Source organism: Sinocyclocheilus rhinocerous, unplaced genomic scaffold (assembly GCF_001515625.1).
Source record: "Sinocyclocheilus rhinocerous isolate Xijiao unplaced genomic scaffold, SAMN03320098_v1.1 scaffold529, whole genome shotgun sequence".
NCBI lineage: Eukaryota > Metazoa > Chordata > Actinopteri > Cypriniformes > Cyprinidae > Sinocyclocheilus > Sinocyclocheilus rhinocerous.
Window position 1 is genome coordinate 887,051 of NW_015635521.1, and position 27,168 is coordinate 914,218.

The 27,168-nt window shown below is 39.1% G+C and overlaps 1 protein-coding gene across 3 annotated transcripts in view; it reads left to right on the forward strand.

The window, feature by feature from the left end:
* Positions 1-26,077, forward strand: part of LOC107746967 (growth factor receptor-bound protein 10-like) — a 110,824-nt gene extending 84,747 nt beyond the window's left edge. For all 3 annotated transcript variants that reach the window (XM_016561332.1, XM_016561331.1, XM_016561333.1), the window contains exons 6-17: positions 8,656-8,812; positions 14,086-14,201; positions 17,010-17,084; positions 17,503-17,640; positions 17,883-17,993; positions 18,170-18,268; positions 19,378-19,455; positions 20,132-20,248; positions 20,520-20,586; positions 21,327-21,414; positions 21,517-21,610; positions 22,140-26,077. In XM_016561332.1, coding sequence (XP_016416818.1) covers positions 8,656-8,812; positions 14,086-14,201; positions 17,010-17,084; positions 17,503-17,640; positions 17,883-17,993; positions 18,170-18,268; positions 19,378-19,455; positions 20,132-20,248; positions 20,520-20,586; positions 21,327-21,414; positions 21,517-21,610; positions 22,140-22,286 — 1,287 coding nt within the window. In that variant the 3' untranslated portion in view covers positions 22,287-26,077. The remainder of the gene's footprint in view (positions 1-8,655; positions 8,813-14,085; positions 14,202-17,009; positions 17,085-17,502; positions 17,641-17,882; positions 17,994-18,169; positions 18,269-19,377; positions 19,456-20,131; positions 20,249-20,519; positions 20,587-21,326; positions 21,415-21,516; positions 21,611-22,139) is intronic.
* The last annotated feature ends 1,091 nt before the right edge of the window (positions 26,078-27,168 follow it).

Here is a 27,168-nt window from a genome sequence, read left to right on the forward strand (position 1 = left end):
ACAGGAGCCCTCACTGGGCTAAACTCGGGGACAGGAGCCCTCACTGGGCTAGACTCGGGGACTGGAACCCTCTCTGGGCTAAACTCGGGGACAGGAACCCTCACTGGGCTAAACTCGGGGACTGGAGCCCCCTGTGTGCTAAACTCGGGAACAGGAGCCCTCACTGGGCTAAACTCGGGAACAGGAGCCCTATGTGGGCTAAACTCAGGAACCGGAGCCTTCCATGGGCTAAACTCAGGAAACGGAGCCCACATGGGAGCGAGCTCTGGGGCTGGAGCCGACACTGGAGCGAACTCTGCGGCTGGAGCCGACACTGGAGCGAGCTCTGGGGCTCGAGCCGACACTGGAGCGAGCTCTGGGGCGCGAGCCGACACTGGAGCGAGCTCTGGGGAGCGAGCCGACACTGGAGCGAGCTCTGGGGGGCGCACTCGGGCGAGGAAGATGGTCCTGAGCCATCCATTCCTCCTCTTCCTCCTCTTCTGATTATGAGTGAATTGGGCGGCTGTCGGGCTTGTCGATGCGGCGGCCGGCGGGCTTGAGAGAGCCGTGGCCGGTGGGCTTGACAACGGCACGGCGAAGCATGAGGCGATCTCCATTATCGCGGGTGAAAAACCAGGGAAAACTAAAAGACTTTCAAAACCAAAAAACAAACACGGGGAGAAGGGGCGCCGTTTACTGTTTTGGTCCGGTATTCTGTCACGTTTGCTACTGTGCTGGAGCGAGAAACGAGGAGACGTGGAGTACATCAACAAGGAGATTTTAATGAAATCAAGGGAACCAGGAAAACACACGTAGCTGAGGAGGTTGACATTCACAATACCGGACCACCAAACTTAGAACAGGGCTCACTATAAATACACAGGACTAAAGGATGGGATGACGAGACACACCTGGAACTAATGAAACAATAAACATAATTAGAACAGGAACAGGAAGAACCAAATAAGGGCATAAACATAACACATGGGAAAACCAGGACATGGAACACGTGGGGAGCAAAACACAAAACACAGAACAGAGTCTGACAATTAGTCTAATAGATGTGGCAAAAAAATCAGTCCAATTAAGCCACCCAATCAGTCAAGCCACGCTATCCACAGAATATGTCATCATCCTCCTACTCTAATGTCAACTCCTATTCCTTTTTTTTTCATGCAACACAAAAGGGGTTCAGAATCTCACATCTGTTCTTTTCTAAACAACACAAAATGCTTGTTGATCAGTCAGGCCTCAAGTTTATTTGGACATTCGAATGGTGTATTAATGAATATATATATAAAGACAGATATTGTTAAAATTTGTTTAACCCAATCTGACACAATAATTAGAAAACAAGGCGCGTTTGATGCTTGACTCATGAATCAGCACAGTTACCCAGGCAGGCAGCCAGGAGGGATAAAGGGGTTAGCTAGAGTCCCATGGTCGCCTGGCAGTGTCTTATAGAAAAAAGAAACATGTTTTTCCAGAGCCCTCTGATTGTTCCTGCTCTGGTTTTGTCTCACTGTCTCATTAGAGGTGAAGTCAGGCCTTAGCCGTCAGCACGCAACAACTCGGAGGAGGAGTCTGGTCATTAAAAAGGCACTTGTAAACCTGAGGGGAGGAGGGAGGGTGAACCTGTCATGCTTATCAATGGATGACTTGCAATCAATCATTTTCCGGGCCAGAGGAGGATTATAAGGTCGCAGGACCAGTGATGACAATGGCATTTTTCAAAGCATTTTGAGGTCATCCTGTCAGACTAGATTTTTTGCTCATTTACACACCATTTACACACATTCTTCAACGGATAATTTACAACAAGCGTCTTGTAAATTACATGGTAAATAATAAGGTACAATGGGGCTAAAGGCACACCTTAAGGAAAATTTGCTTTTTCTCCACTCCTTTAGTGTTTATTAATAAACATTGATAGAGCAACACCTTTTGTGGGAAAAGAAATCATAAAAGCAGTAAGGTGGTAAGGGGGGCATTTTACCCCACACTCAATGTAAAGGGCTTGCCAACATGGGGTAAAATTTAGTTTAAATTAAATTCAATTGAAAAACATTTGTACTATATTCTGTTTGTTTTGATTAAATAATTTACTTTTCACACAGTTCACACTCTCACTTGCCTACTAGCAATGACCAAAGTGCATATATTGTACAGTACGTACACTGTCACAAAAGAACTGTTATTTTTGTAATTTCTTTTTTTTTCTTAAAGTTTTTGGATTGCATTTTGTGGTTAGGGGACAAAAAACATTTGCCTGGGGACCCTGAATTGTATATATTATTATAATATTTTCACACTTTTTGCATCATTTGCAACCTGATTTGAAGTGATCGAGAATATATAAAATATTCTGATCACAAATTATATTTACCAATTTTTTTCACACATCACATGTATCATCACTGTTACTTTTTTCCCTTGGTTAAAGTACACTGACATTTGAAAATACTTTTTGAAGAGCAGGATTCTTTATTGTAGTGAAAATGATACCATAACTGTGTGACAGTCATATAAATCATTTTCACAAAAGGAATATTGAAATCATGTCTATTTTATTAATTTGAACCATTTTATAATGGATTTTCAAATTTTCAGATGAGGGTAAAACAATAATATCTATGCAGGTATTTGAAAAGTAGATGAATGTTTAGTAAAATGTTACTTAGACTTAATGTGAACATAATTTCGGGACATGCACTGTAAGGGTAGAGATTTACTAAAACTGACAGTTCTTCTGAATGTTTTTACAGCAGATTTGAAAAACAAGGGTCCCACAACCACACATATACATATTCATTGTCTTCTCTACAGCAATGTCTACCTACAGTATGTAAAATAGCGTTCAGGGATTCATCTGTTTCCAAGGTTTTCAATCCTTGGGGCCTTGGGGAAAGGTATTGCAGGGGGTCCTTGGACAGATATATAAAACATATTATTTATACATACAGATCAGAACATAAATGAAGCTGACACTTGTATATAAACTGTCACACCCCTGTGGACTGTTGATTGTGGTTTCTCCCTCTGTGTCCATGTTTGGTTATTCCTGTTCTCATTATTAGTTAATCACCTCATTGTGCTCACCTGTCTGCCCTCGTTATCTGCCCTCTATCAGTTCCTGTCGATTGTGTTCTAGTTTGTCGGTTATTGTGAATGTGAATGAATGCGTGTGTTCCTACCCTGTCTGGATATTACCCCTCTGTGGATTATTAAAGACTGTATATTGTTATCTTCTTCGTCTTCGTCGTTCTGCCTGATCACACACCACACCGTCTCGTGACAGAATAACCAACCCACAAAAGCGATTTAAGCAGTGTCTTCCCCTCGTTTTGTTTTCCGTTTTTGTCAGTTTTTATTTTTTATTATGAACGACCCTTCCGTCCTCGTCCTCCTGCTGGAGCAGGGGGATCGCTCTCTTGAGGACCACACTAAAGACTTTGTGTTCCTCGCAAACCTCACACACTACCCGGACAGCTGCCTCTGCTCATTCTATCGAGCTGGACTTAACGCCATCACACGAGCGCAGTTGTCCGGAGATGGTCCCCGAGAGAGCATCGCCGCCTTCATCGAGTGGGTGCTGGTGTCCTGCAAGTCTCTTCAGACCGTGGACATCGCGAACAACGACACCAGCCCCACTCGGAACCCAGAGCCCAGTCAAGGACCACCCCGCGGCGCGGAGCTGCCCAAGCCCACCGCAGATGGAGAGCCAGAGCCTGCCGCGGTCATTGAGCCATCGCCATCAGGAGCGACAGAGCTGACGATCGCCCTGGAGCCTGAAAACCCAAATGTCTGACCAGGTGCGACAGCCGACAGCACAAGCGACGGTGGATAGAGCTGTGGAGATCGCGGGGGCAATGGAAAGCCCCGCCCATGGCGCCATCGCTGGGGGTGAGCACAAACTGGACCTGGGAGATTTAATAGCACTCAGAGATACCCGTCCTTCAGTTTTCACCCGACCTGTTTACCTGGGAAAATATCCCACCCAACCTCCCTCTCCCGCCTCCTCTCATTGACCTGTTCCCTTCCTCAACGCCCTCTCCGCTGGATCCCGTCAGCCCCTCTGCTCACCCTCAGCTCACCATCTGTGGCGTGGGCTCGCCGCTGGTCTTCCCATCTCCAGCTTAGCTCCACCGCGGCCTTCCGGGTCCCCGTCTCCGCCTCGGTCGCCGGCGCCATCTGCTCCACCTTGGCCCTTCGGATCCTCTGTGTCGCCCTGGCTCATCGGCTCTCCGTCTCCGCCTCGGGCTCCTCCACCACCTGCTCCGCCGCCGTCGGTCGGCCCCCTGGAGTTGTCATCTCTTCCTCCACCATGGCTCCTCCCTCCGTCGGCTCCACCGTGGGCCGCTATCATGGCTGTGGCCTGGGTCCCACCTGGCTCCTCCTACTGCTCCGGTTCCCTCCTGTCGTCTCCCTGGCTCCTCCCTCCGTCATCACCACCCTGGACTCTGTTAGTCGTCCTCCTCCTGGGAGTCCGTCCTCCGCCGGAACCTCCACCTGTCTGGTCTGCCTGCCAGCCCTTTGCCTTCCCCTGTCACCATCTCACATCCGGGAGGGGGGCGATCTGTCACACCCCTGTGGACTGTTGATTGTGGTTTCTGCCTCTGTGTCCATATTTGGTTATTCCTGTTCTCATTATTAGTAAATCATCTCATTGTGCTCACCTGTCTGCCCTCGTTATCTGCCCTATATCAGTTCCTGTCGATTGTGTTCTAGTTTGTCGGTTATTGTGAATGTTACCCTGTGCGTGTGTTCCTACCCTGTCTGGATATTACCCCTCTGTGGATTATTAAAGACTGTATATTGTTATCTTCTTCGTCGTTCTGCCTGATCACACACCACACCGTCTCGTGACATAAACCAGTAGACTATACTATAAACTATACTGGGCAGTAGAACTGGCACTTTATTCCCTAAAACAGTTGTTTTTTCAGTCTCTGTGACTCAGAGACATGAGCACACTGGAAAACAGGAAAGATGAAAGACAGGACGTGTGGGTCTTAGCCTGGAACTGAAAGTTAACACCATCCCTTACCTCTAACAGCTTTAATTACTGACTGGAAAAGTAAGTGTGGTAATATTTGTTGGTTTCATTCATGCCAATTCTGTCACAATCTGGTATCATCAGTTACTTGACTTACTGATGAATTAACAACCTGAAGACATTAATTCTCGTAATATGTTTTTTTCCGACACTGTCGGGAAAAAGACTCCTGCGTGACAATATAATTGTGTTATGTAACTTAATATATCTATTTTGGGATGGACTGGAACATCTCATGGCTGATGCATTCATTTGCTCATAGCAATCTGATTGCTAACTAATCTTTGTTTTTCTTGGTAAATAAGAGAGTTAGCTATGCTCTGGAGGCTCTTCGGGACTCTGAAAGATTCCAATGACTTCCAGATTTGCAATGGAAAAAGTTCCTACGTTTTGGAAACAAACACTTGTCAGAGTTGTAGCCTAGCAGTTAGCATATGTGCTCAGACACATAAAGAAATAGTTTTGGTCATCATTTACTCACCCTCATGTGATTCTAAACTCATACTACATTTTTCTTCTACAAAACAAGATGCTTTGAAGGATGTCCAAGCAGTTATTTCCATATAACAAAAGCATATTGTATCAAGCTTCACATTGGTGTCATAAAAGTAGTCCATATGACTTGTCTGTATTCCAAGCATTTTAAAGCAATGCAATAACTTTGTTTGAGAGATAGAACAGAGACAGAAGTCGCTGTTTATTTATAGAAAATCTTGCCCTTTGCTTTAGCTCTTGAATCTTATTTGCGTTTTCACATATTCAAATGGCATACAGGTGACAAATTTGAAACTAGTTTGTAACTTCATTTCACTTCCATTTCCTTACTTCTTTTAGTAATGTTTGTCCTCACTCTACTGCTATCAGGGGCATAAAAATTGTGTCCCAAGCCCTGTGAATTTTAGTGATCAGGGATGTTGGAAAAATCATAAAACTTATCTTCACTCATAAATAGTAACATTTGACATGACATATGCACATTTGATTTGCTGAAAGACAGAGTTCGGTAAATAAGCTTGGTTATCCTTTGCACGCTGGTTTCTACTTGGTCCAGAATTTAATATTTAAAATGGAAAATAAAGCTCTTGAAATATGATTTTGTCTCAAAATGTGGGGTGGGGGGTGAATGTAGATATAGATATTTTTGTTAAATAATGGTATGTCCCTGATGGTTATACTATAAAAATAAACAGGTCAAGATGACAATGCAAACATTTACAGACAAACTCCTACATAGAGTCCAACAGTCACCATTTGGCAATATGGGTCAGTAGGGTAATGATGGACACGCTGCACATTGCATGACATGGCTGCAGCTTATGACGCTATGAGATGGTGTGTGTACATATGTGACCCAGTCTTCTCCCCTCTGACTGCCTAAATGGTAGAGTGATGAGTGAAAGAGAGGAGAAGGAGGAGGAGAAGAGGAGGAGCAGTCAAGCCAGCTGGAGCACTGGAGAGTTTGCATACCTTTTATGTTAACACCCCTACTGACTCTTTCTTCTGGACTGATTCCAGTACTCCCTCCAGCCCTCTATCTCCGACTTCCTCTCGCTCTCTCCCTTCCTCCCCACCCCCATAACTGAAATAGTCTGCTAAAGGATTGAAAAGGATTGAGTCATCCATTCTGTCCGGTTTCCTGTGGTCACAGAAAGTTAATTTTAGCAGGGGCGGCCAAGCAGATATGCGTGCAAGTGTCAAAACCGAGAGAGATGAAGCCTTGAGATGAAACTCTGCGTCCATTAAAGAGGAAAAACTCAATTCACTTCCACAGAAATGGGTGGGTGTAGCCTCATTATGTCCGTCTTCTGTTGAATTAGCTGTCTGAAAGTTTGCGTCTGACTTCTTTCCTTGTTTGCGCGTGTGTTTAGGTTTGTGTGTGAGTGTGTGTGTGTGAGAATTCAGGGGTCACCAATGAAACCGCTGGGGTTTGCTTTTCGTTTTTTTTTTTCTCTGCTTTAGTGGAGGAATGTTGGCATAAAGTTTGGCTGGGGGGAAGGCAGTCAGCGGCGTCTCAAGTGCTGGCATTTGTTTCATTTCAGCTGTAATGAGTCTTGTCCTGTCGTGAGAGAAATTTCTGGCTTCAAACTAACAACTTCAAAGCTGGGCTTTTGAAAGTAAGAAAACCTTCAACAAGTCCTCACATGAAACTCGTTCAAGACTCTGGAAATGAAGGTTTAGACAGCCGAGAAGCTTTGTCTGTCCGGTCCTATCGGCATCTCTACTTCAGAGGAAACAAACGAGCTGCTAAAAACGAGCTGTTCTCATTTCGAGAGCGAAAAGAAACTGAAGCTATGCAGAGGGGGGAAAGAAAAGTTAAGGCTGTGCGTGCGTATGACTGCGCGTCTGTGTATGTGCGTCTGTGGATGTGTGTGCGTGTTTGAGGGGTGTGTGCGACTGTGTCTGTGTGGGAATGATTACATCAGCTTGAGCTAGCCCTATGATTGGTTAGGGAAGTGTGGTTTGATTCACTACCTAAAAGCCTGTGGCTGTAACCCTTTGTGAGGGGAACAGAGGCAAGTTGTCTGCCAAGCTGGAAACAGTGCCATCTGCATGCTCTGTCCTGTGCCAAAGCTAAACAGAGAGAGAAAGAGAAAGGGGTGAGATTGTGACAGGTAGGATACGCTGAGCCACTGACAGGAAGAAGCATCTGCAAAGCATCGGAACTGCTTTTTTCCTTTTTTTGGTCCTTTTTTTCTCTCTTGTGGAGTTGTGGAGACATTCGGGGATCTGGTTCGTCTCTCAGAGTGTGAAGGAGGACACAGGCTGCTGGGGAAAATGCCATCGTGTTCTCCTGATTGTTGCCTTCTCAGGCCTGGGGAGGTAAGATTTCTCCTCAGCCCAAATCTACAGCTCCTCTTGGCTACTTCAGAATTCCCCTCCCTCTAGGTGACTAGAAGAGTCTGGGGAGTTGGTGTCCGTCTGTAGTGGGGAGAAAAATAGTACCTGTAGAATGAAACTGAAAATCTAAAATAGAGCGTGACGGGAACGGTTACATCCATGGTTTGACTGAATGATAGAATTCGTCTGAGTAAATGTCGTGGAAAAGTGTAAAGGTTGGCGGAACGGATTTCTAAGCGTATGTGTTGTGGGCTGAAGTGTGCTGGGTGAGAGAACGTATGAAAGATCTCAGAACGTGTTAGCGATGTTGCAAATAGGAATAGAGAATTTTCGAGAAAACCTAGTATGTGTGTGATGAAGGGGACACAATGGCACGGGACTCGTTTAGTGTCGAGCACCAAACTATTTTGAAATAAACCTTTTTTTAGCTTCTCCTACTCATATTAGTAAGGATGTAGTCTAGACATGGAATTTGGATGTGAAAAGACCTGGATTTGAGCATTAATGGCTTTACACTCTGGGTCAAAGCCTCTGAAGAGTTACATATATTCTTTTTTTTTTGTATAAAGATATCGTAAGGTCACATAAAATGCTGTTGTGTTTCACTATTTAATGTTTATTTTATTTCCGCCGGGGCCCTAGAAAATAAAATTGTCTTGTGACGCAGTAAAATTTCCCAGTATGTAAATGTGTTTTTCCATGCAAGAAATTTGTTACTGTTGTTTCAATTTAATCTCAACATCATATCTAAGATATCAGATTTTTTTTTTCATGTATTTCAGATCATAAAAATCTTCAGCGAGGATGGGATGGGAAAGGTGGTGGAGATCCCAGCCGACATGACGGCGCGAGACCTGTGCCAGTTTCTCGTCTATAAAAACCATTGTGTGGACGATAACAGTTGGGCGCTTGTGGAGCATCATCCAGCCCTGGGACTCGGTAACTGGCTTGCTAGTTTTCTAGGCTAGAGGGGAGCGAGTGAATTTATAGAGCTGTTTTAAAGTGTCTGTGTGTGCGTCAACCACTTTAGATGCAGTAATTACAGGGTCTTTTGTGCTAGAGTTGAAATCAATGATGACCATGTAAGAGAAGAAGACAGACTTCCTTGATTCATCCTTTTATGTCCTCGGGCTGAGGGTAATTGATTAACGGTCGCCAGGGGAAATCCCATCTCACGGAGAGACATAACAGGAAGTTAAGTTCCCCAAGAGTTGAACTGGTACTGGTTCTGGTATTTTAGAGTCGAGCACGGGATATTCATGTGTTTTGTGCTTCAGGACACAATTTATAAAGTGATCCAATATAGCACCAAAGCTGTTTATGATCCAAGATTCAGCTACCAGAAAAATAAAAGTTTATATGCATTTGAATCCATAGGTAAATTAGTTTAAATGATATTTCCTTTTACCTGCATAGTTCTGTTAATTTTTTTTTTCAGAATGTGAGCATGGCAACCCTATGCATGTTGATATCTACCTAATTTGGCTAGATTTTAGAAGATGACAGATGAATTTGTCTAAATACCATATTCTTTGATTGGTCACACAACTTTGGGAAGTGTTTTTGGTAACACTTTAGAATAGGGAACACTTATTATTAACTACGACTTTTCCTCAATAAATTCCTAATTTGCTGCTTATTAATAGTTAGTAAGGTAGTTGTTAAGTTTAGGTATTGGGTAGGATTAGTGATGTAGAATAAGGTCGTAGAATAAGGCATTAATATGTGCTTAATTACTTCTAAAAATGGCTAATATTCTAGTAATATGCATGCTAATAAGCAACTAGTTAAGAGACCCTAAAATAAAGTTTTACCGTGTTTTTTGTACCTTAAAAGTTCATAAGCCTCCTGATTTTGCCATCCTAACTATGTAGAGTTATATAATTATTTGCATTTTATTGTTTGTAATTAGAATTGTTATAGTGCTTTAGCTCGTACCGCTTTAAACTCAAACATGGTCAGTGGGTTTTTTGACGTTGACGGTTGCTGTCAGAGTGCACATGTTGTGGGCAAATCTCTAGGCTAACGCATGCTGTGTGTTAATTGGTTACTATTTTTTTTTTTTTTTAAGTAGGTAGCTACATTGTAAGCTATTAATAAAATGTAGCTAACTACATTTCAGATATTAAAGGGGATAATGGAAATATATTGTTTCACATATATAAGTATCAGATTATTTTAATCAACAATTAATCATGTAATCGTGTTTATCTGAAATGTTGGGGAATTTTGAAACTGTAGCTGCCAAAAGCTACAGTCTACTCATAATTTAATGTGGTTAACCTACAGTCAAGTTAATATTTTTTAAAAAGTAGGTAGCTACATTATAAGCTATTAATAAAAAGTAGCTAACTACGTTTCAGATATTAAAGGGGATACTGGAAATATACTGTATTGTTTTACATGTAAGCATCAGATTATTTTAATCAACAATTAATCATGTAATCGTGTTTGTTTTTTGTACCTTAAAAGTTCATAAGCCTCCTGATTTTGCCATCCTAACTATGTAGAGTTATATAATTATTTGCATTTTATTGTTTGTAATTAGAATTGTTATAGTGCTTTAGCTCGTACCGCTTTAAACTCAAACATGGTCAGTGGGTTTTTTGACGTTGACGGTTGCTGTCAGAGTGCACATGTTGTGGGCAAATCTCTAGGCTAACGCATGCTGTGTGTTAATTGGTTACCTCAAATAACCTGTGGCGTGAACATGAGGCTTGCTAGTAGAACTGAAGTCAGCCCAGGGCAACGAGTCATACAGGAAATTCAGCCACCCGAGTACGTGGTCTGGACAGGATTTCGTTTTCCATTACAACTATTTGCTTTGTTTGGCAAACAAACCATTTTATTTTTATTTTTTTAACAGACATCCTGCTTTCTTTCTCTGTATCATCATTCTTTCGTCATTCTTTCAATGTTCTGTTTTACTTTCAGTTTCCAAGTGAGTGTTTGAGAGCCAACAGATGATTAGGAAATTTTGGGAAATGTTGGGGAATTTTGAAACTGTAGCTGCCAAAAGCTATAAGTCTACTCATAATTTAATGTTGTTAACCTACAGTCAAGTTAATATATATATATATATATATATATATATATATATATTGTAAGCTATTAATAAAATGTAGCTAACTACATTTCAGATATTAAAGGGGATAATGGAAATATATTGTTTCACATATATAAGTATCAGATTATTTTAATCAACAATTAATCATGTAATCGTGTTTATCTGAAATGTTGGGGAATTTTGAAACTGTAGCTGCCAAAAGCTACAGTCTACTCATAATTTAATGTGGTTAACCTACAGTCAAGTTAATATTTTTTAAAAAGTAGGTAGCTACATTATAAGCTATTAATAAAAAGTAGCTAACTACGTTTCAGATATTAAAGGGGATACTGGAAATATACTGTATTGTTTTACATGTAAGCATCAGATTATTTTAATCAACAATTAATCATGTAATCGTGTTTATCTGACACAAAAGCAATGAGAATCTCAATGACTGTATTAAGTTGTTCAGAAACTAAACACTAAATGCAAGTAATAAAAATACAAAATCACTTCAGTTTCTATATCTGATGAAAACTTGGTGAACAGCATCATAAACTAAACAAAAAGATATAAAGAATACCTTACAGAGATTTCTGTTCAGAGAAAGCAGCATGGTCAGTTAGTGTATTGCTTTTTTGAACCAATTTATTTAACTTATTTACTAAAAATTAATCAGACTTCTCAATGCTACACATATGAAATTTGGAATTTCAGTGTTTGGAATTTTAAGTTTTAAAAAAGTTTTGGTCCCACTTTATATTAGGTGGCCTTAACTACTATGTACTTACATTTAAATTAATAATTTGATACAATGCACTTATTGTGTACATACATGCTTTTACATTGTACATAATTTAAAAATGCCTGTATGTAATTACATCTGTAATTAATTTCTGTAACTACATTTATAATTACACTGTTGACCCATCCCTTACACCTTAACCGACCCTTAAACCTACCCAAACCACCAAAGCTGTTCCTAACCTTACCCATATCTCACCTCAATAGCAGCAAAATTGTTTTGCAATACAATATGAGCACAATAAATACATTGTACTTATTTTTTGATGTAGGTACATAGTAGTTAAGGCCACTTAATATAAAGTGGGACCAAAGTTTTTTTTAAACTTGTTTAAGGTAAGCCCAATCTCTGAAAATAGCCATTGTGCTGGTATTTGGTATCCCTGATACCTTTACATTAATAATATTAATTAAATTTCTCTGATTCATGTCTTGATTCACTTTTTCTACATTGCACAACAGTACTGACACAAACAGTTTGGACAAATGCTTTATTTTATATGCGAAACAGGCTGCGTTTAAAACGTCAAAGCAGGTCCATTCCTCATTTGTTATGTATCCACTCTGCTAGAATAGTGCAAAGTGCGGTTGAACGAAAGCATGACATCATCTCTCTGCAATCCCGACTCTCTCCTTACTAAGCCAAATATTGAATGGTGGGATGATGGAAAAGCTTGTCACTTCAGAGTACTTCTGTATCTCCAAGCGTCATTTCAAGATGGATGTGTTGTGGGGAAAAGTCATAAACAGGGTTTGTCGTAAAGTGGATTAAAGTGCGCATAAATTGATACACATATACAAAATTGTTGTTAGGGTGAATAATTGCTATATGCTTTCTAGACACAGTGACTGTAGAAAGGAACAAATGTGGTGGAAAAAGAAGAGTTAAATTTTTTTGCACTGCAGCAAGTGAAAATGTGCGGTTCTTACCATAAAAGAATAGTTCACTCAAAAATTACAATTCTGTAATTTCTCACCCTCATGTCAGTTTAAACCATCAAATACATTCTTTAATTGCACATTAAAGGAGATTTTTAATAATGCGCTGGAGTTTTAAAGCTTCAAAAAGAACGCAAAAGCACCATAAATGCATCATAAAAAATGTTCACATGGCTCATGCACTGTATTCTTAACACATTCATGCTGTGCATGATGATTAGACCAAATGTAAGTCATTATTTAGTTATTTAGATATTGCCACAATAAAGGCCATTTTAGGTTAAGTAAATTTTTTAAAGTGTCTGTATCGAGAATAGAGAAGTTGACCAAAACTATCAAGTTCCAAACGTAATTCTCCCTCTAGGTAGTACCACAATGGGGGTTTGAACACGGAGCTCAAGCCGAGCCTTGGTTTGAGCCTCCATTGAGGACAGTAAGCCAAGTTTTCGCTGCATTTTTGCCAAACTTTATTTTATCTCAAACTTCTCACTCTGTATTTTGGTAAAGCTAAATGCTAGACTTTGAGCATGCAAAATTTCGGACAATGTGATGGTTGTAATATGATGTGCATATCACACTATGCAACGTCTTTTTTTTTTTAAACATGATTATTCCTAAAAACATATAAACTATCCAAAATATGGAATCTACTCTGCTTTTCTGCAATGCTAAGAGGTCACACCATGATGTAGGCTATCAGTCTTCTCTTGGTCACACGTCTTCGCGTGATACAAATTTGCAAGGCAGAGCTCAACAAACTTGAACTGTGGAACGCAGCGAAATTTGCATGAATTTGCGTTTACTGTCTTCCATATTCATATGGAATGAAAAGTGTATTGTGATCGCCCCTTAAGGATGTTTTTGGGGTTGGTGCAATGTATCCCCCTGTAGCATCCTGTTGCCAAACAAGCCCTCTGAGCAGTTCAAAAGTTGGATGAAGAACATGTCCATGTAAGGGTTCAGGGTCGTTTTTTTTAGCATTCATGACTAGCGTTAACTACACCACCATTTAGTCCCATAGGACAGAGATTGTGATAAAGACAGAGAAACTAAATAGAGATCATTGCATAGATCAAATGGGGGGCTTTTTTAAGTCAGTAAGTCCCTTTACTGGTTAAGCTGAATGGGGGGTGGGGAGAGAGGTGTTGTGTGGGGGGATTTATCTCCTCCAGACAAACTCTCTTTCATCAGGCAGGGATCGCTCACCCTGTTTATTTTTTGTCTGCCTGCATGAATGCTAACAGACAATGATGTCATTCAAGATGCAAATATTACACCACGTTTGAGTCTTTGGTTACAAAGATGCATTTTTGTCATATGTCTGTACACACAGACCTTTTCAGAAGAGCAATGCAGATTTTGAAGGGTGTATGTGACTTATTTTAAACCTGATTCTTTTTTTTTCTCTATAATTCCACAGAGAGATGTTTAGAAGACCATGAGCTGGTTGTCCAAGTGCAGGCGTCAATGACCAGTGAGAGTAAATTTCTCTTCAGGAAGAACTATGCCAAATATGAATTCTTTAAAAATCCTTTGGTAAGTTAATCCAAGACCTCACTTGAACTATTTCATAATTGGGTGAAGGTGATTGTAGATTATTTTTTATTTCTGTCTCGTAGTCTAGGTGTAGGTGTCGGTAGGTACATAAGTAACATGACACGGATTATCGCTGAAGGAAAGTTCCTCACATTAATGGACTGTTTTCAGTCTTATTTGGTAGATGCAGATATCAAGTGACATGATTCCAGTTCAGTGAGCTGCTCTCACACTCTCTCTCACACAATCCAAAAGAAACCCATGCCTCTTACTGTTTGGGCTGGTAATCAAACACTTTCACGAACATTCAGTCCTCTTGTAAATTCAGCTGGAGACAGAGAGGGGAAGGAAATCTGTGCTTTAACTGTAAGATTTTTTTTTTTTTTTTACCCTTGACACTGTTTTAAATTGCTGTAACACAAGTACGCTATTGACTAGAGAATCTTTGGCAACACTTTCTTTGGGCCTGTTTACACACAGTCACCTTATGCGCCTTGATTGATCAGATTGCATCCCATTTACACTTGGCAAAATGTATGTGCTTCCATAAAATGAATAAAAAACAAATTATATTAAATACACAGTCAGATATAGTGTCTTCCGTAAAGATTCTCATGCTAGTCAGCAAAATTTTCACCCGATGTGACACTGACAATTAGTTTCATGATGATTTCTCCATCCATTTGTCTCATCCATGATTGTTCAGTCACTTGTGGGATTGCCAAGCATTTGTATGCTGACGGTTTTCCATTTGGGAAGAATTCAAGTATGTGGCCTGCACAGCTGAGTGTGGCTCTTTGGAATACTGGATTCTGATAAATCTTGATCTGGTGAAAATTTACAGTTAAACTTATGCAGCCAATTTCGTACACAGCTCTGCTAGTTTCATGTCTCTCCATGGGCTCTTTCTTCTCACATAATAAAATAATTTCAACTCTCATCAAAATTTCATGTTGATTTATTTGATAAGTAACAGTGTAAAAAGATAGACAGTGTAAAGTCCGCTGATTATTAACAAAAACAACAAAATCCTTCAGGGGTTCATGTTAAGGATTTGAGGATTATTTTGCAATAGCAAATGATTGACTTTATATTATCCTTTACATATAATACATAACAGATCATTGATGTATTCAGTTGGTTATGCCATAAAAAGTAAGTAATTTAGAATATTTATGTCAGTTCATTATTTAATATGGTGCAGGTTATATACAATGCTGTACCAATGATTTTTGTTTAAATTCTAAGACATTATGTGCACTGTAAATAATAATTGTTATGAATTCTTTCAAGTTATTCTCTGAGCTATGCAAAGCTTTGTACTGAATCTCCTGAAAATCCTTGTGGTGGTAGAAAATCATTAGAAGAAAGTCAATGTGTGGCAGGCTTATGCTTTTAAATGATTATGTAATACTCCATTGTTTTGTGGGTTTTTGGACCAAGGAGCTTTTAGAATCATTTCAAATAATTGCTCTTTTCTTTCATCCACCTTAACCACTAAAGACAGGGTTTTTCCAGCAGTCATTACAAAACCTTTCCCTTTGTTGAAGATTGTTTTTTTCTGAGTGATGAGGCAAAATGTTAAACAAGCAGATGGATATCTTTAATCATAGAAAATTTCTTGTTACTTTGCATTATTATTATTATTAATATTATTAGTAGTAGCAGTTGTAGTAGTTGTATTAGACTTGTTTTTTCATTTAATAAGCATCATACTACTAATAAGAGTTATATAATGTAACGTTGAATTCATTCACACTCAACATTGAGATGTACAGTGGGTACGGAAAGTATTCAGACCCCCTTAAATTTTTCACTCTTTGTTATATTGCAGCCATTTGCTAAAATCATTTAAGTTAATTTTTTTTTCTCATTAATGTACACACAGCACCCCATATTGACAGAACAACACAGAATTGTTGACATTTTTGCAAATTTATTAAAAAAGAAAAACTGAAAAATGCTCAGTATTTAGTAGAAGCACCCATTTGATCTAATACAGCCATGAGTCTTTTTGATGCAACAAGTTTTTCACACCTGGATTTGGGAATCCTCTGCCATTCCTCCTTGCAGATCCTCTCCAGTTCTGTCAGGTGGGATGGTAAACGTTGGTGGACAGCCATTTTTAGGTCTCTCCAGAGATGCTCATGAGGAAAAAAAATTAACTTAAATGATTTTAGCAAATGGCTGCAATATAACAAAGAGTGAAAAATTTAAGGGGGTCTGAATACTTTCCGTACCCACTGTAAATGTAAAAAGTTATATTAAATGGAGTGTCTATTTACACTAAGTGCAAATGGCCCGCATTGTTGGCAGAGGCTATTTACACTGACTCCGCCCACCAACGTGTGATTGGGGTAGTCAAAACTACAAAAGATGGTTGTCAAACATCAGCTCCAGTGGCGTAGGTGGTAAAGCATGTGCCGTAGTCTTTTTGATGTGATCGACCCTTTTCAAATCTCATATCTCATTGGAAAGGCATTTATTTTCAATAAAATTGAAAAAGTTGAAAATAAAGTATCGGGTAGGGTTAGGGTAGGTGTAGGGAGGGCTTTATTGTCCCAATAAGGTGGCATCCATTTAATAATTTGAATTAAAATTATAATTTACACTCAATACTTTATCATTGCATGCTGTTTTATAATGTACTACAATACTGAGGTGCAGAAAATTGCCACTATTTGCAATAAGTAGTAAAATAGCAGAAAATCCTTCTATTTTAACAGAGTGTAAATATAATCTATAGCTATTTGCACTTAGTGTAAATAGCATCTATCACTAAGAAAAGTTTTTTGTTTTTTTTGACAGAGCTTCTTCCCAGAGCAAATGGTTGCCTGGTGTCAGGAAACCAATGGGACCATCCCCCCATCTCAGCTCCTGCAGGTACTGTACAACACAGCCACGTGTTCTCTTTCCCATCACCCCCTAGTCTAACATCAGCCCACACATCTTTGACTTTTTACAAGATAAGACCCCTCTCTCATAATCTAGCTGACAACTGTGTTAGTGAACAAAGATATGCTACATACAACTGATTTTTTTTTCACAATTGACTGATTATTTACAGTACTTTATTTACAGTATGAGTTATTTTTTTACAAAAGAACACACGTTTAGTCAGATTTAGCTCATTTCCTCGAGTCCCTTCATAACCTTCCTGGATATCCAGTTTAAAAAATATTATTTTTAATCAGTGGTTTATTAGCACATTGTGAATAGTTCACACAGAACAGAAAACCACAAATCTTAGCTGACTGTTTGATTTATTGAATTATCAATTATTTTCTTCTTTTACCTCCAGAACTTCTTAAACTCCAGCAGTTGTCCTGAGATCCAGGGATATTTGTATGTGAAAGAAATGAGCAGGAAATCATGGAAGAAACTGTATGTGTTTTTAAGACGGTCAGGGTTGTACTTCTCAACAAAAGGAACGTCAAAGGTGAGTTATCTTTCATACTGGTGAAATGGCAACCCTAAACTTAAATTTTGCTTGCTTTATTTCTAAAAAAAAAAAAGTAACAAATCTAGTCTGTTTTACCAGTCTATATCATGTACAAGCCTCTGTTAATGTCATCAGGTGCTGGTTAGAACCGTCCCCTCCCCCATTTCTGAGTGCTCTTTTAGTGCCCTCTCCCCTCCTTATCCATTAAATGACATGAGCGGTTGACTGATCTTTCACAGGAGCCCAGGCATTTACAGCTACTAGCAGACCTGGAGGACAGCAATGTCTTTACAGTAATAACAGGGAGAAAGCTGCACAATGCACCGACTGACTTTGAATTCTGCATAAAAGTAAGTTTATGTGATCTGATATGAGAACTCTTAAATTAGATAAGCTCTGAAAAGTTAAATGTTAAACATTCAACACAAATTCAGTCTAAAAAGCTTTAAGCATTGCACTGTCTTATGCAGGAAAACACCGTTTTAGTAGCAGAGTGACTAATGTTGTGTATTATGATTATTTGCAGCCTAACAAAGTAAGGAATGAAGTGAAAGAACTGAGGATGTTGTGTGCAGAGGACGAGCAGAGCAGAACATGCTGGATGACTGCCTTCAGACTCTTCAAGGTTGGTAGTGGAACCACATTTCACTGGCTGATGGACCTGTGCCTTTTTCCTGGCTGATTTAGAACCTGCACCCTTTCCATGTTACATCTGGAACCTGAGCCTTTTTCCTGACTGCGCTAGAACCCATAGTTTTTCCATGGCTGACCTAAAACCCACATCCTTTTCCTGGTTTATTTAACCTTAACCTTTACCTTGAATGATCTAGAACCTGAAAAATTTCACTGACTGATCTGATACCTCTTCTTTTTACTGGCAGTTTTAAAGGGCGCACTCTGCACCCTCTCTGTGGTTTACCTGGAACCTAAACTTTAGCTAACTGAGCTAGAACCCCCACCCTTCCATGGCTGATCTAGAACCCACACCTTTTTTCCTTGGCCAATCTAGGATTTGTACCCTTTCCTTAACTGATCTGCAGTTGAACCTGCAAACCTTTCCTGGCTGATCTAGAATGCTCACCTTCTCCAGGTTGATCTAGAACCCCCTCCTTTCCTTGCCTGATCTAAATCTTATTTCCTTGGCTAATCTAGAAGCTGCTAATTTCCCTGACTAATCTAGAACTCATTGCTTTCCATGGCTATTCTAAAAACTGCACCCTTTCATATGTTCATCTAGAACCCATATGCATTTCAAGGTTTATCTAAAACCTATATCCTTTCCCTGACTGATCTACAACATGCACTCTTTCCTTAGCTGTTCTAGAACCTGCATTCTTTCCCTGGGTGATCTAAAACCCTCAAACATTTTAAGGCTGATCTAGAACCTACACCCTTTTCTTTGACTGATCTAGAGCATCTGTGACAAACATAATGCAGTGATCTATGCATCAGACGTAAATGATGTATGACATGTTGTGTACTGAAAGGGGAAAAATGACAAATTTATTAAAATGCAGTTATGACAATGAGCACCTTACACTTTCAGCTAATGCTGCTGTCATGAGAGTATATTTGAGGAGCAAATTCACATTTTTGAATTCTGGCAGCGTCTTTTCACTTTGAGGAAAACACAGTGAACAATTCTGTACATCAGCGTTATGTTTTATTATGGTATTTTGTTAAAGGGTATCATTCTTTTTTCAACTGTTTTACACTTTTTTTTCTTCCTTATAGTATGGAATTTTACTCTATCAAAATTACAAGATCCCCCAGCAGCGAAAAACATTGCTTTCACACTTCTCAGCGCCTGTGGTAAGACACTCACTCACTTAATCTAGTCCTGCATTCTCTCTCTCTTCCTCTCTACCTCACAGATGGAGCATTAATCAGACATGTGTCAGTATGTGGGCCATGATGTCACATTATGGAATGATTGTTCCAGTGTTGGCAGTGAAGTTATTATTACAGCTTGTCCTATGGATATTATGCAATGCTGACAATTTTAGAAAAAAAATAACAGAGGTCAATCCATGCACGTTCATGTTATGCTTAAAAAGTTTGGTCCCACTTTATATTAAGTGGCCCTAATACCTGTGTACTTATATAGTAACTAGATGTGTACGTAGTATGTAACCACAGTGTAAGGACACATTGGTACATAGTATCTAGAGCTGTAATATTTCTGTAACTACACACATGTAACCCTCCGAATGGTTTGTGTAAGTACAAATGTGTAACAGGACATATATAACTACATTTCGTAACAACAATATGTATAAGAGTAATTGGAACAATTTGATCCAGGCGGTGGAGATGGATACTATGTACCAATGTGTACTTACACTGTGGTTACATACTACGTACACATCTAGTTACTATGTAAGTACACAGGTATTAGGGCCACTTAATATAAAGTGGGACCATCAAAAGACAACATATATGTAATAGGGCAAACAAAGTCGCTGTAACTTCCGATCTTCTTTTCCAGAGGAGTGTCTCAGAGAACTCTCTGGTAGCCATGGATTTCTCAGGGAGGACAGGCCGAGTGATTGACAATCCTGTGGAGGCTCAGAGTGCTGCCATGGAGGAGGGACATGCCTGGAGAGTCAGTTCCAATGATCTTCTTTGTTGTGATTGTTTAGTTATTTGATTTTTAAAATATCTACCAGACGTTCTATCATGATCTAGATGAATTACAGATAATATGAATCATGTTTCTAAGCAGTGTTTACCAGTGCAACACAGATAATACAGATGTAAAATTTGTCAATAGAAGTTATGAGTTACTGTTTACTGTTTTGTAATCAAATTAGCATGATGTAGAATTTTTTTAGTTGATTGACTGTGGTGGTTTATGTCTCCCTGTCTTTTTTCAGAAGAGAAGTCAGCGTATGAATATACTAGGAAGCCCCAGCCCATTACACCCCTCATCATTAAGCGGAGGTACTTTCTAGAGTGTTTAAATCACTATTTTGACATATATTTATTTTTTTACATTTATATTTACATTATCATGCCTAATCATGTATTTGAAAGAAGCCTTTTATTTTTACCAAGGCTATATTTATTTGTTCAAAAATACAGTAAAATAGTGAATAATTATTATAATTGGATGGCAAATCTGCATTTTTAGTAGCCATTACTTCAGTCTTCAATGTCATGTGATCCTTCAGAAATTATTGTAATATGCTGGTTTGGTGCTTACGAAACTAACTTATTACTATCAATTTTAAAAACAGTTGTGCTTAATATTTTTGTGGAAACCGTGGTACATGTTATATTTTAATCAATTGAAAAATTAAAGTAAATTCTTTGTAACAAAGTGAATTGATTTACTGTCACTTTTGATCAGTGTAATGCATTCTTGCTGAATAAAATAATTTATTTATTTTAATGTAAATGGTGATATGTTTAGTACAAATCCAAAGTCCAAACATTTAGCTGGTAATGTAAATAAAAGTAAAATTTGATTTGAAAAAGTGTAAAACAAAAAGTTATTAATTACTATTACTATACATCATTGTCTTAATAAGAACAGTTTGTTAATGTCAGGTCATGTGTAGATAAAATCCTTGCACTTTAAGAATGTCCAATACATGCCTATTGAATATGCACAGTACTCCATAGAAAAGTGCTCACCATCATCCTTGTCCTAAAGACATTTTGTATCTCCTCTGATCCAGTTATCCACAGAACTCAGCTGTGGTTTCACGGTCGTATTTCACGGGAGGAGTCCCACAAGATGATCCATCAGCAGGGCAGAGTGGATGGGTACATATCACAGCTCATTGGTTATTCTCAACAACATTCTGGATGATTCTCTGTTCTAACTATGCAAGATATACTTACACGTAATGGTCGTTTGTGCAACAGAATGTTTCTCTTGAGGGATAGCCAGAGCAATCCTAAGGCATTTGTACTTACAATGTGTCATCACCAGAAAATCAAACATTTCCAGATTTTACCGGTAAGATTTTATAGTTTCCTGCACTCAAAACATGTAGCATATTAACTTTGTGTGCTGATGCACATATGGCATATCCTTAAAACAGTCAAGTATTCAAAGTATGCATTAGATTTTTTGAATACTACCTTGCTGAGAATGAGTGTGAAAGACAAGAAACTTAAGTTACGCAAGGGCACAGATGCAAATGTTGGGCCAACGCATTGCAAGTGCACAGCACGCTGTACATAACAAGCATTCTTGCTTTGCTGTGCCTGTAACAAACCTCAAAATACTCCAGTTGGGCGATAGAGTTAAACTTCAAAAGGTTGAGCCTTTAAGCTGTGTTATTAATCAGGTATCTGGCTATAAACATGTCAGCATGACTTCAATTAACATGCTCAGCAAGAATCTTTTCAAACCGTAGCTCTGCCAGTAGAGAAACCTCACCGTAGAAACCGACAGTTTAGAATCCTATTTAAATTGCATGAATTTAAATTGCAGCCTGGCACATTTCAGAATGCATAAAAGTTTTATGTTTTCCATTTTCCAGTGTGAAGAAGACGGTCAAATGTTCTTGAGCCTCGACGACGCCGCCACCAAATTCACAGACCTGATCCAGTTGGTGGAGTTTTACATGCTGAACAGAGGAGTTCTGCCTTGCAAACTTAAACACCCCTGCACCACTGTGGCCTTATGACCTCCATTTGCCTGATTCCGCCTAAATACAAACACTCAGACGTCGTGTGCTGTGGTGTAATGCTGTGCTGCTGGGCTGGAGAAAAGCACACTGCGAGAGCAACTCTCTATCAAGGAGAGAGGAAATCAAAAGAACAAACACAAACAGGACCAGCAAGAAATAAAGGAAATAAAGCTTGTGTGTTAGCTGCTGACGAACCTCTCAGCCACCTGCACACTTGACCGTGGCCAGAGCAGGTTCTCAGGACAATCATCTAGAGGGAGTCTTCAGGATCCACGATCTTAATCGTACAGATAATGGTTTGGGAAGACCAGCAGAACACTCGTAAATCACATTTGATTTCATTTTGCACTCATAAACCAGGAACAACCAAGCTATGGCAATTGTTGCTTTCATAAATCAAGCAGATTTGATTCTAGAATGTCCTGTGAGAAGCGGACACCCGATTGGTGGTTTCAGTACTGTGAAAAGACATTGCCGTTAAATTCGTGGTTTTTATCGTTTCACCGGTAATCACTAGAATATTTAGACACTTGTTTTCTTTTTATGTGCTCATTGTGTCGAGCAAAGAACTCTCATGCATAGTGCATTTGGCCTCTTTTATCGTGTTAAACACTTGTGTAGTTTTTCCCCTTCACAAAACATAACCTGCAGCACTCTCTACTGGCCATACCAAGAATTAACGTGTCCCTTCACTCCTTCAAGGAATAGTTTTTTTTTGTAGAACACAGATTGCTCAGTTGTAAATTGCCATACAACTGTATTTCTTAGTTCATAGGGACCATGGCTTTTAGTTTCCAGGACAAACCCCCCCATGAAAGTATTAAATACGACTATATTTCAAGCCATACGACAGTATTGTATTCGAGACCACAAGAAGGTTGAGTGCGAGTCCAAATGTTCCCGTGTGCATGACAACTCAAGAGTCCAGTCTTGAGTACTAAAACACTGCCACATGATAGCTTTGTGTGAGGAACCATCTGAAATGTTGACGTCAAGCCAAGCTTACGTCTAACTCGTATCCGCTAAAAAAAGAAAATATTTTGGAAAGACATGAAGGTGAAAAATGATGGCCAAATTTAGTTTTTGAGTGAACTATTCCTTTAAACATGAGTACAAGAACATGGCCTGACATCACCACCACATCCTAAAGGAACGGTGCCTTGATTTTAAAGAGGAGTCTGTTGAGTAATAACCACTAAACCCCACTGCTGGGAACTCCGCTGTGGGTCGCAGTCTATCAGGAGCTAGATCAACAAACTGGAATCTTTAGAACTGCTGTTATCTCTCGAGTCCCAGCTCCAGTCTGTTTTTGTTGTTGACTTTCTAGTTTTCTCTCCATGTTTCGAAAGATTGTTTCGAGGACAGCACACTGTGAAGCTCGGGCTAAGAGCACCCACAGAAAGATGGGGTTCGAATTTATTATCTGCCTTGTCCATGGTAGCAGTAGGTACAACGGATTTGCAAAGATATTTTTTTTTTGTACTTGTGACGCAATGTAATGAAAGAGCCATGTTTTTAGTTTGTACCTATATTGTATTAAACTAGATAGAGAGGGCATAGCCACCATGTCTACAAGTTCACCCAAGATATCAGTGCATAGTTAAATGCAAACGACGCAATCATTTTTAAGTATTGCTTCAACAAATTTATTTATTTATCTGGATTTGATTACTTTAAATTTAGTTTCGTTTTTTCTCAGCGCTGTTCAATAATATTCTTCCACAATTTTGTGAATTTTTTGGACCTCAGTTATTAACTACAACCCCTTTCTTGAATCTTTTAGCACTAATTCTTCATCAACATCCTACTGTAGAACACCGTCTTCATGGTCTTTTTTAATGGTAGAGTCAGTAAAGCCTGTTCAATGGGTTGTACTGTTGTGTACATTGCTGTCAATTGTTAATCTGACACTATATTGAAAACACATCTTTTGGAAAAACATTCCAGTGGACAAAAACACAAGTTAGCACATGATATGGTGCAGCCCATTGAACAGACATGCATTGTACATGTATTCCAGACAGCTTTGTTTCCATTCACGTTAGATGAACTATGGTGTCTACACAATTAAGGTCTATTTTGCAAATTTCATATTGTTGTCTATAAAAAATAGTAGTCACAAAGTAACATTAAGCTGTTCATTCATAGATGTATTCTAAGATATATGTAATTCATGTCATCTCATTTAAGTAAGGGATAATGTACAATCAGCTGGTTTTCGAAAAAAAACAAAAAAATCTCGAAAAGGCAATCCTGATATTTTGACTGTACATTATGCTGCTTATTACACGGCTACTTACAAATAAAAAGTAAATAAAAAATGAAATATTGATTTATTTGACAAGGAATCAAGTATCAAGCATTTCAGAGAGCCGTGTAATAAGGATATGATCTCAGTCTGTCAGGTAGTATTTAGACCTCATTGGATGATTTAACCACAGAAATAGACTGCAGGGCTTAAGTCAGCGCTATTATTATTCACTTGAATATCTTTCTCAGTGTCAGTTAAGTTAATTCAAGCCTTGAGGATGAGTGTATGTCTGTGTTGATTTAGCTGCAGTTTGGGTGGGTCGTACGTTCACCAAAAGACACAAGCATATACACGCAAGCTTTCTGAACTTGACATTATTGTCTTTTATTTTTCAGGGTTTGATAAGTGAAGCTATACAATCAGCCAGCCAAGGACTAAACTAACAACATTTCAGTTATGATGCTATTAATTAGCATATTCTGCAACCAGTTTCGATATACTATAATTCTAGTGTAACAGTATATGAGGAATGTTTCCGCCTGGTTCAGACAGATGGATGTATTGAGTTTAGAGGTTATATGATTTTTTTTTTCTGAGATCATTTAACAATAAAAAAGAAAGAAAGGAAAAAAAAAACAACATTTTTGGATTTTGCCAGTGAGGAAGTTGTAGGTTACTTAAAGGCTAGTTTACTATATGTTACTGGTGAATCACCTGTGTGAGTAAAATTGATCTGTAGGATAGTCTGAGTACCATTAGCGCTTAACCTACTTGTTAACTAGTTGGCCGTTCAGTCTAAAAGTGAGTGTGAGCAGGATGTTTGTTCACAATCCAGACACTCTGGGAGTTAATACAGTAATACATTACAGTCACGTTGTCTGTACGCATTTATTTCATTTGCAGCATTGTTTCATTTTTACATATGTCATGTAACATTATAGTTACACTCCATTCATGTACAACTGTTCAAGTTTGTAGATACCACACTGAATTTTTGGACACAGTTTTTTTTTTTCCACAATGGCATATAAAATGAAGAAACTTATTTTAGTGCTATTTTGTGTTGCTTTGTCATGCTAATTGACCTTAAAGAATATGTTATGTTTGCATTGAGCTGACGGAAAACTGGACTTTGAACTCCTTTAGTCATTGAAGGTCATTATTAAGCTAAATTGCTGTTTTAAAAACTCACTTATTCTTACAAATACACTTATTATGAAAATGCTAACAAATGTATGCCTTGTAGATATTGTAGAAATGTTTCTTTAATATGAATCAAAGACAGATTTTTTTTTCTTTTTGCATTTTCCCCATTGTTGTTTGAAAGAAGCTGGTGGCAGCATTTGCGAAATGTGTGATCTGTTGAGAGTTTATCAGTGAAAGAAATAAATGTCATTTTTATATTTAAAAGAAATGAATGTAACTGGGTTGCTCAGGGTTGAAGTGGAGGCTGTTCAAAACTGGTCCTGTGGACCAGCAAGACTTCTTCTCTGTATTTTTCTTTTTATTAAACTAACAGTGTACTTCTTTTTATTGAGTCCACACCAGACCTCTATTATTTCCCCCTTTTTCTCTTAATGAATCTCTAGCTTTCAAGATATTCTAGTTCCCTTTCAGTCGGTCACTCTCGACGTCACGTCGGATGACCGACGAATTGGGATCTCGCTTAGAGAGACCAATCTACTTCGAGTGTAAACTAAATGAACCAATGCACATTGGCATGCGATTATTGCATCCAGCTGCCGCTGATCACAGCGTGAGTATAAGTAGGCAGCAGATGCAGCCCATATTCAGCTTTTCGCTTCGGAGCAGAGCGGTTCCCTCCTTCAGGGAACGAGGGTTACCATACGTAACCGAGACGTTTCGTCTGCAACATCTGTAGAATGAATTGTATCATATAGCTTCCACCCTTTCTTAAAGGGATAGTTCACCTAAAAATTAAACATTTACTTACCCTCAAGTCGTTTCAAGCTGGTTTTTTGCCCATACAGTGGAACAGAGCAGCTTGGACATTCTGCTATATCACTCCTTTTGTACTCCATATACAAACTTTTTTTTTTTTGGATGAACTATTCCTTTAAATATTGTGTATATCAGGTGCCTTGAAACCCTACGGTCCATCCCCTCTCTTCACTAATGTCGACCTGAGAGGGTGTTCCTACTCAGGTTATGGTTACTGATCTGGAATTTGTGACCATTTGTCACTAGTATCAGTTCTGATGAAAGAGGAGGTCATGCTTTTGATTACACTGTTCATGTTACAGAGTAATTGCATTATACATAAATAGCAATTTGTAATGAACTTAATGTGTAATTCTGTGGATCTGATTTTAATTATTGCTATTGTCATGAATCATAACAACATCTAACATCATAACAACATCTTGTCAACAATAACAACAACACCCAAAGGTTGCGAGTTCGAGTCTCAGGTCCGGCAGGAATTGTAGGTGGGGGGAGTGAATGTACAGCGCTCTCTCCCACCTTCAATACCACGACTGAGGTGCCCTTGACCAAGGCACCGAACCCCCAACTGCTCCCCGGGCGCCGCAGCATAAATGGCTGCCCACTGCTCCGGGTGTGTGTTCACGGTGTGTGTGTGTTCACTGCTGTGTGTGTGCACTAAGG